This window comes from Juglans microcarpa x Juglans regia, chromosome 3D (genome assembly GCF_004785595.1).
Source record: "Juglans microcarpa x Juglans regia isolate MS1-56 chromosome 3D, Jm3101_v1.0, whole genome shotgun sequence".
NCBI classification, from domain to species: Eukaryota; Viridiplantae; Streptophyta; class Magnoliopsida; order Fagales; family Juglandaceae; genus Juglans; species Juglans microcarpa x Juglans regia.
Window position 1 is genome coordinate 3033244 of NC_054598.1, and position 11199 is coordinate 3044442.

The following is an 11199-nucleotide window of genomic DNA, read 5'->3' on the forward strand; positions in this document are numbered from 1 at the left end:
GAGTTAAATCATCAACAATAGTAAAAAAATATCCGTAACCTTCAACAATAGAAACAGAATATGGCCCCCAAACATTACAATAAACAAGATCAAAAGGCAAATAGATTAACATTATGGAAAAAATATATATATATTTTTGGCTAATGGGCAAATCATACAAGGGTTGCTTGGTACTGTCAATTTTGGAAAAAAATCATTCACAAACAGCATCTCCGAAGTAGAAGGATGACCCTCTATTATGCCAAAGCTCAAACAGTGAGTATTTGGATGATATAGAGCAAGCATGTGAAAACAGACTATTAAAAGAACAAGCATTATATGAAGCAAGAAAAAACTGAGGTTTAGAAAGAGAAGAGCCTGGTTGCTGCAGTCTATAAATTCCTTCTTATTGTCTATTCACTCCAATCAGCTTCCAATGGATCAGATCCTAAATGAAACAAAGATTAAATGAAATTAAAAAACAGCAAGTGAGTGAATGAGTAAGCTTGCTAATAGAGATTAATTTTAATGTGAATGAAGGTACACATAGAACACCATGTAAAACAAGATGTTCAGAGATACGAACATGACCAATATGTGTAATAGACATAGATTAACCATTAGGAAGCTTAACATAAGAATGTATAGTATTAGTAACTGAGGAAAAACAATCGACAAAATGGACCATATGATATGTGGCTCCTGTATAAAAAATCCAACAATTAGAATCAAATGAATCAGATGTAGTGGAAGAAAAAACAAAGTGACTATTATCATAGATATTGTGAGGAAAAAAAAATACCAGAAAATGATGAATTTGAAGTTACTGCATTAACAGCATGAGAAGATTCATCAGGAGTGTTTGGAGGATGAGCATGGACAAAAGTTGTTGATACTGAGCTTCAATTAAAGAGAAATGAGAAGCAATCGAGGAATGGTTGTCATTAAGAACAACCAGATTGGCCATAGACTATTGCTTCAGCTTTGGTTTATAACCCGTTGGAAATCCATGTAGCTTATAACATTTTTTAACAACATGACCAGTGATTTCACAATGTTTACACACTAGTTTTTTCTTCTTGGAGATGGGTTTAATAGATCTGGATCCATCACTCTTAGAAACAAACACATGTAAATCAACAGATGGAAGAGGAACAATAGAGATTTATCATTGTTGTTCTTCTTGTAAAACAAGAGAGAATACTTTGTTAAGAGGAGGCAGGGGCTCCATATCTGTAAAATGTGCTCCTATTGAACATAAGAGTTCAACATATGTACAACTCCACAAGAACTAGTGGGAACAAGCTTGTAATTCGCTAACTCATCCCAAAGAGCCTTCAGGCAAGTAAAATAGGTACTCACCGAAAGTTGCCTTTAAGAGAGCGCAGAAATAGATTTTTATAGTTGAAATATACAAAGACCGTTCTTATGAGAGAAACGTTCCTTAAGATCTAACCAAATTTCATGCGCAGAAGTGATATACAAAATGCGAGTAGATATATCAGAGGAAACGAAGTTTAAAAGCCAAGAGATCACCATATTGTTGCAGCGAAGCCATGGAGAGAGAAGATGATCGTTCAAAACCGAAGGCTTGAGGATAGAACCATCGACAAAACCTAACGTGTTCTTCGTCGAAAGAGCCGTAGTCATGGAGTGAGACCAGGTATGATAATTATCGCCGATGAGAGGTTGAGTAACAAAAAGAACATCAGGATTGTCACTAGGATGAAGAAAGAACAGACTCGTAGCATCTTCAGAGATAGATTTGGGTGTTGGCACCATGGAAAAATACGTCTGATACCATAACAAGATGAAACCCTAAGAGAGGAAAGTTTTCGGGTATTGAGAGAAATTGGGAAAATGATATTATTGATCTGAATAAAACAGTACAATGTCAAAAAGTAAAAGTACTAAAGTAAAATATAGAGTATTTAATAGGCGACGATTATAATTTGCTGCAAATATTCTTCCCAGCGATTTAATAGGCCGTTGGAATAGAACTTCTTATTCGCGGCAATTTATTAACTATTTGCGACGATTCTAATTCGCAGCAAAAAGTTTTCTCGGTGATTTAATAGGCAAATCGGATGGGTATTTGCAGCGTTTTATTTGACATTTGAGGCGAAAATAAATCATCTTAAAAAGTAAATATTTACGACAATATTTTAAATTCACCGGTTTAACTTATAAATGAGTAAACAATTACAATGAACATTTGGTGCAGTAAAAATTGTTGAAAAAGATTATTTCCAGCAATTTTTGGGGTCTTTTGCAGTGATTCTTAGCGCTAGAAAAGACAACATTTCTTGCAGTGTTATATTATGAAATAATCAATTAAATACATATATGGCACGTGTATAAAATATACGTGATATATATCTTGTTACTATACCTTTAAAACTCTCTTCTTGGTCTCTCTCTCGGTCATGCATACGTAGTACTGCGGTACTGGAAATCTCACTGCTCTAATCCTTCGAGAGCCTTTCTGCATGAGAATATAACTTGCATCCACAATTTCCACCGTTAAATCGCGAATAAGGAATATGTTAAAGGAAAAAACAAAACAAAACTCCAATGCATATATATCACGAGACGATATTATTTTTTAACATAATTTTAATTAGTTTTTCTGAGGATAATTGCATGGTTTAGCTAGTGCATAAATGAGAATATTTAAGGAGATCACCACAATAAAGAAAAAGCATTTAAGCTGATCTTTTTTTCCGCCTCTAAATAAAGAAAGGGAAATATAGGGAATAAAGTTCTTGCTTTAATGATAAAAGTACCGAGAGAATAAACGAAAACAAAAAAGGAAGAAAAACAAGCGATCGATGGTACTGTTTGATGGGAGGCGCGCTTATTATAAGGTTTGCATTGGCTATATATATATATATATATATATATATATATATATATATATGTTTACGAGCTATAAGATTATAGAAATCCAATTTACGAAGGAATAAAAATGAAAATAAAAAAAAAAATACAGCATTTACAATCAGCCCCCGAGGACAGGGAGATAATAAATTAACGTACGTAGTTTTTGGCTAGATAAAAAGCAACTAATATAAAAAGGGGTGGATGGTTTGGCCGCCTCGTGCGAGCTAGTGGATACAAATCAACCCGCACGGGGCGGATCTCGCAGACCTGCACAAGGCTTCTACAAAACCACTGGATATATATATATATATATAAACATATATATATATATATTATATATATATGCAGGGTATGAATTAGCTAGCTGAGTAATGACACATACACAACACTCTTCACAATACTTTTCATAACACATGATCATGTAAAATGAAGATATTTTTATAAAGTGATGTTATTTTTATATGGTATTTTACAATAATACTTTTTATTTTAAAACATAATTCTGAAAAATATTATATTTTTATATTTTTCATTTAATAAAAATTGGTACGTCAAGATAATTTTAACGTACATTATATTAGAATTTTAATGTTATCTGATCATGATTATTAACGTTATATATATATATATATATTTTTTTTTTAAGTAAAACTCTTCTTAATTAATATCCTACCCATCCAAAGCATTGATGTATTTTTACTAATTTTGAAAAAGTAAAATTATAAATCTTTCGAATTAAAGTCGGATAACCTACATTCTTCAATACTATTGATCTTTTCGAATTTGCGAGATGAGGAAATGGTCCTTTTTTTTTCGAAAAATAGGAAATGGTCTTTAACTGTGAATTAAGGCGCGCGGCGATGATGCAAATTATAAGCATTAATATTCCTAATAATCTATATAAATATTAGTTAAAGGAGTCTAGGTGAAATGCTCGGCCGCTCCGCCATTTATTTAGTCAAAACCAAGTATATTAGTATTTAATTTGAACGGTGAAAATTAATTCTCGCTATTAATATTTATAATATAATAAGCCAAAACGGTGAAAAGTGACTCCGCGCTCGATCCCTGTCAAAACGTCAGCTAGCTCTTCTCCTCCGTTGGTTTGATGCAAATTCAAAATGCTCAATATATGTGCGCGCGCGCGCGCATAGTACTGCATGCAGTATACAAAGTTGTGTCCTTAATGTGTGTGTATATAACTATATATATATATATATATAGAGAGAGAGAGAGAGAGAGAGAGAGAGAGAGAGAGAGCGCATTGATCTGGACCGAAATTATTACACAAAAAAAGGAGGGAATTAGAGTAGTTATATGCAGTACTGGATGCAACGCACAAACAAGTAGCAAATTAAGCTAGCAGGCCGGCTAGGTGACATTAATTCGTTGCTTAGCGGCCTTAGCATGCATATATAAATGGACAGCCACTACAAGAATGGGCGGTGGAGCTACCGCGCGAGCGGACGAGGGATATATCGAGGCGCACAAGCATATATACATGCATGCGGTACTTGATCTTAATTCGTGGGTGTGGGGTTACTTACCAGAACAAGATATCAATTCAACCTCAAAGAAATATTATATATTAACGACGACGTCATGATGGTGATCATCAGAAGATCAACATGAAAATCTGTTGGTTCAGACCCTTTTGCAAGGTTGTCATCCGGCCGGCCGGCGTGTATTAGCTTCCTCACAGGTAATTTACATATATTCCACTTGTGATGGATCGATGATGATCATTTCATCAGTGTCTTATGATCATAATTGCTTATGATCATAATTGAGCATACGCGCGCAAAATATATATTATCAGCTTGTTTATTTGTCACGTAGGAAAAAGCTACGACGTCTTTGTTTATTTATTAATGTTTTAAGATTAATGAATATTCCTTACAAATATATATACATATATTAACATAGTAATTAGTTTTCTCTGTATATGAGATCGATCAAACTACCTTTACATTCGATATACCCTTTGCACAAGAATATTATATATAATGATGCAAATTGAATCTAATTAACTACTACTAATTACTCGTGATTATTTTTTCTGTAAGTACAAACAAAAAAAGGTTTCAAAATTTTTTATTTTTTATTTTTTAAATTATTGCTATGCATGTACATTTCTAGCCAAGACGAAACCAAGGATGACCTCTGGTTGGCTTGAACTAGCTAGCTAGGGGACATGGCCCCTGGGTGCCTCGATCCGTACTTGCAGTACTGCATGCGTACTGATATCAGGCAGCAGGATTTTCTGGCAAATTAATTAATCCATGCATGTTATTCGTTCCTCTTAGCAACAAAAAGAAATTAACACGTACGGTTATATTCTTGGAAAGAAATAATTTCTCCTTTGTACTTCAGAAGATTAATATATACAAGCTATTATGCAGAAGAAGAAGTAGAAGAAAGAAAAAGAAGAAGAGCTAGCGTACTGATCACTTTAGCCCAAAATAATAAGAACTTTTCAAGAATCCTTCAAAATTTCTTGTGAAGGGTTTGGAGTCCGGATGCTCAATTCGAGTTGTACTTCTCTATCGAAACATGCCAACGAGTATGTATATGATTTCAATCAAAACGAGCAATAAGATCGGTTTGACGAAGCTAGTTTCCCAATTGATTTTGAGGGAGCTGCAGGCCGCACGATCTGGCCGTGAATAACATACGTGATAAATTCCACCATATTAATATTCGGCCGCTCAATTGTTGATGCATGTAATTAATTATTTGGCGAAACCATTCTCGATAGAGATCATCAGTACATATATATACAAACTAGAAAAGTGAGTTTGTACGTCACTCATAATATATATATATATATACATATATATATATATTTATAGAAAGATTTTACTTATCATCTCTTACATTACACACTAACATGTGAATTATTATTTTTATCATTTTATTTAAACATACATATTTACACATAAATATATATATATTTAAATATAAGGATAAAAATGATAAATCACATGTTAGGGTGTGGTATGGATCTGTTGAGATGATTATAAATAGCATTTCTCATATATATATAAATATATATATATATTTCTATTTTCATTTTTTTCAATATCATTAATATATATAATACATAATTAGTGGCTTTATAATTTACGCTGGTCTTAATTTATTGCGAAGTGATACCATAAAATTCTTTTGTTTTAACTTTTCTGACAAAGGCTAGCTAGCAAGTTTTTAAATTAATCCGTAATAATATAGTACTTTATATGTAGATACATTAAGTTTTATATATAAATATATATATATTATCGGTCTGTCCGCCTACTTTGACATTAAATATTTTGATAATATATACTTTATAATTATATACATCCACACGCATCCACATTTTGATTAATTCTACTCTGAAAATGTGGATGATCACTTTTCCTCTATATATATATATATATATATATATTTGCTTCTTGTTTCGAGCTCGATAGCAGCTTGCCTGGCCGAGCATGGACTGGTACCGTACGACGTCAGTTTGACAGCTAATTTTCGTGATCATTTTGTTTAATTTCCAGTAGAACTAGTACTGCAGAATGGTTTAAATAGTAAAATCTAGTGACCTGATCTGCGCACATTTTGTGTGCGGATCTATGGGGCCCTGGGGGAGAGTCGGAGACCAAGAGCTACCCATTTCATTTAAAAAAGGATCAATCAATGGTGGACAGAGACGAATCTACGTACCCATTTCAAGAAGTTTGAGTTTACTTGAGAATATTCCCGATTTGTATCAAACTGATGATAAGTTCTATTCTATTGATCATCATCATGCAACCATGCATATCAGATCAGATCGAATCTAGGCCGGCCATGTTTTCCAAAACCGATCAGGTTGATTCCGTTCCAACTTCGACAAAACCGACACCAAGAACAACAAAACGTGGTTGAGTAGGCCTTCACAAATATTAGTGGATTAAAAAGTACGTATCACATCAGTTGAAACGATGCTAGATGCCATGGATGATGGACCGGAGGAAATGGATAAAAATAGCTAGTGCGCCTACTTTCGGGGGACAAAGATGAAACAAAAGCTAGTGCGCTAAATCAACATCTTTGAGGGATCTAATTATTTAATAGTAACTTTTGATATATAGGAGCAACTGAAGGTTTAGGTTGTGTTTGGATGTTGAGTTGAGTTGAGTTGAATTAAGTTGAGGTAATAAAATATTATTAGAATATTATTTTTTAATATTATTATTATTTTAGAATTTTAAAAAGTTGAATTGTTTATTATATTTTGTGTTAAAATTTAAAAAAATTGTAATTATGAGTTGAGAGGAATTTATCATCCGCCTTAGTACATCTATCTCTCATATGCGGATATGATACATATATATATATATATATATATATATATTCTTTTTTCACGTGCATGCACGTTAGGAAGGGGATCTTTGACTGCTCCAAATCATAAACTTTACGTCTTTTCCAATACTCGACTACCTATGTATATAATATATAAGATGCTTTTATATATGTTGATTAGGCAGATTGAGATATTGCATGTCAATCTGCTAAAAAGCTAGCTATTGTTAGCGTGTCAATGTGGCTAGATAAATAGCAAGATTCTCAATAATATATATATATATATATATATACGCGGAATTTTATATATTTTAAGATGCTACAAATAAAATCTGTTGCTGTTCGTGCGTCTTCGTTCAAAACCCTATCCGAACTCGCTTCTAATTAATTATCACAGAAGATCAGATAAACTCCATCATCGTCCACGCATTAAGGAAAAAAGACCGAATGTGATTCTCCACCTTTTCCCCTAACCCTAAGTACTGGACGGATCATGCCGCCAAGATACTACCAAAAAAAAAAAGAAGGATGCGACTGGCTGCTAGGCTGTATTTAATTAGCTACGTACAAGATCATCGATATCGATCCTATCCAGCTTGTCACTAATTAAATTGGGTATAGCAATCAAGCGAGCTAGATAGCTGTGGGCATGAAAGTGCAAATAATAATGGCAGGTAGAAGATCAAGAGTAGAAAAATGTAATAGGTGTGGAACTCAACAATGGGTGCCGTATGAGACTCAAATCTTTAAGTGTGGTGAGTGCCGAGCCATCATTCAGCTTCCGAAAAAAGATAATGACCATTGGCTTAAAGTCCACGACTCAGTTTACCCAGGAGTTCGGTTCAGAAATGTCGTGGAAACAGCGGCGCCAGGGCTTCGGGCAATGCCCTTGAATGCAGGGAGGAAGCGAGCAGTGCTCTGTGGAGTGACCTATAAAAACAGCAATAGGCCCCTCAAAGGAAGTGTGAATGATGTTAAGTGCATGCAATACTTACTGGCTGAGAAGTTTCGTTTCCCCAAGGATTCCATACTCATCCTCACAGGTACTATAAATAAACCAGTACCGATCATCGACTGAAATATTGGAAATTGCTCTCTTTTTTTTCTTTTCACTTTTTAAACTGCATATATGGAATGTCGTTTCAAAACATAAAAAATTTAGGGGAAAATAATCTTTTTAAATAACGAATCAATTTTAATTCTAGTACAACATTTTTTTTAAAAGGAAGATGAAGGCCGACACGTTAATCTTGTTCATAACAACTTTTGATGAAAGAATAGTACGTACCTTTTAAACATTACAAAAATTTTAAAATCAACTAAATTAAATAGTATACGGACACATTAATACTAGAATTTGAGTTACAAATTGAAATCACAAAATTATTAATTTAGATGTTATATTACACATTAACAGATCATATAATATAATAACTCGGGGACGTAATTAAGTATATATATATACGTATAATTAAGGTGTTAGAAAGTAGGAGGCCGATAGTATTTTTATTTCATTCCTCTGGCCTGCGCATGTGCTAAAAATTCTGAAAAATTAATTAATTAATTAATTAATTGTATACAGAGGAAGAGAAGGACCCATTTAGGATCCCAACGATAAAAAACATCCGAATGGCCATGATATGGTTGGTCAAGGGGGTTCAGAGAGGTGACTCGTTGGTGTTCTACTTCTCCGGCCATGGTTCATATGTGCGTGACTATTCCAATGATGAGGAAGACGGGTATAACGAAACATTGTGTCCTGTTGATTTCGAAACCGCTGGGATGATTATTGATGATGAAATCAATGCCACTATCGTTCGGCCAATACCCAAAGGTGCCTACCTTCACGCCATTGTGGATGCCTGCCACAGTGGCACTATACTTGACCTACAACATGTGTACAGGCCGTCACAAGATCATAGCAGCTGGTACGTATATACGTACTTATGTACGTCTGATACTTGAATCATGTTTTCTATTGAGAAAACTCTTATTTTATTTTGGTTTATGAACTTCAAGTACTTCGACCCAACTTATATATATATACATTAATATGATCATGCTTGTCGATATATCGACCACATGCATGCAGATTAAAACTAAACATGATGATCATGAGAAGTACTATATATATCCATTCTTGTCATGTTGATCAACTAGGGAAGGAAAAGACGGGGAATGGGAATTTCAAGAATGTAGGTCAGGTGTATATAAAGGCACCAGCGGTGGGTTGGCTATCTCCATCAGTGCCTGTAGTGATTCGCAGACCTCTGTGGACACAACTGTGAGTAACGTACTACTCCTTGAATCTTAATAATTTTCGTCTATATATTCCCATATTAATTTGTGTAATAATAGAAATATTAATATGAATAATTATATACATATGGTATCAGAAAAATTAACAGGCGCAAATTAAAATTATGTAGGTTTTTCTAGCAAATATTATATTATATTTTATAATATGCTGCGTATATATAATGATCTCATATATCTTTCTTATATATTATATGAGTAGTAGTCTTATATATATTTACAATTTTACTTACAATACTTATTTTGTTAATTTTCTTTTGAAATTCAAATTTTATGATTTTCAACGTATCAATAATTGATCACATGTGGAGAAGTAAGTTTTTCTTAATTATATTTAATATTTTTCTTCTTATATATATAGATATAATTGCATTATTAATTAGGGGGTTATGACAGGCATCCCGCCGCTACATCGAACTTTTTAAAATTGCACTATATATTTGCATGATGTTATAAAATTCTCCACATATTCTGATCCATCGATCTAGCTTATTTTTCTCGTCATCATTATTTTTCGATCGTATGTTGATTTCTGTTGCTAATAATTTAGTGTGTAAATTTGTGGAATTCCTTATATATATGAATATAAAAAAAAAATTATAAATATTTTTTCATATTAATTAATGATATGACGTACGGATCGAACTCATATTAATTCATATGAACATGACTAGTGTATTTGATGTGTCGACTATAACTCTTACGTACGTAAACCTGCATGCACCCAATTTCTGTTTTGCATGCAGGCTTTCACAGGGAACGTTCCGACAGGTGCCTTGACTTATAACCTCATCCAAGCCGTTGAAAACGAACCCAGAATAACCTATGGCCGCTTGATTCATTCCATGCGCAATGCAATTCGTGAGGCTAGAAATGGAATGCATCAAAATGCAGGCTCAATTTCATCTTTCGTAAATAAATTACGCTCGTCGTTTTCACAGGTACGTACGTACGTAGTACTGTCATTAATTAATTCAAGTGACCATTACAATAATTAATATAGCTAGCTAGTAATACTTATATATAATTAAGCGCTAGCTTTACAAAACTAATGGCATGATAGATACAACAATATCCTAATTATTTATAAGCTAGCTAGCTCATGAAAAGATTAGAATTACTAGATCGAAACACAAAAAATACCCACCAAAGCAACACATCGCACAGCCTAGCTGCTTAACCAAGGCTAAACAGAGAGTAATTAAACATTCCTGCAAATAGCTGGAAACTAATTACTACCATTATATATGCAAACACAACCCGAATCCATCCTGCCACAACCCAAAGCATTGGATACGTAAATAAAATTAATTAAGCAACAGTCCCAATTACAAGTTTTGATATTTCGTCACCTGAGTAATTAATTAGTACTTTGTACAAAATATTTTTCTTTCTAATTTCTCCATCGATCATGCATGAATGGATATAAAAGTCATGGCATATTACATGAATTATTATTTTTATTTGCATGCAGGAAACCCAGTTGTCGTCATCAGAGAGGTTTGACGTTTCTAAGAAACAGTTTGTACTATAATATCATTACTAGTCTACTACTATGATATAAAAGTCATGACATATTTCACAATATATATATCTATATACACACATATATATATATATATGTTGTGAAATATATTGTAAAATGTACTAATATTCCCCGCAACTTCTCGCTGAAAAGTAATAAATTATTAGTTA

General features: G+C 33.3%; 1 protein-coding gene across 1 annotated transcript; it reads left to right on the plus strand.

Moving 5' to 3' along the window:
- The first annotated feature begins 7710 nt into the window (after window positions 1-7710).
- LOC121255438 (metacaspase-1-like) lies at window positions 7711-11199 on the plus strand. The gene is made up of 5 exons (XM_041155756.1): window positions 7711-8231; window positions 8771-9116; window positions 9349-9472; window positions 10251-10445; window positions 10979-11199. Exons 1-5 carry the CDS (start codon window positions 7838-7840, stop codon window positions 11036-11038), a joined length of 1119 nt encoding a protein of 372 aa, XP_041011690.1. The 5' UTR covers window positions 7711-7837; the 3' UTR covers window positions 11039-11199.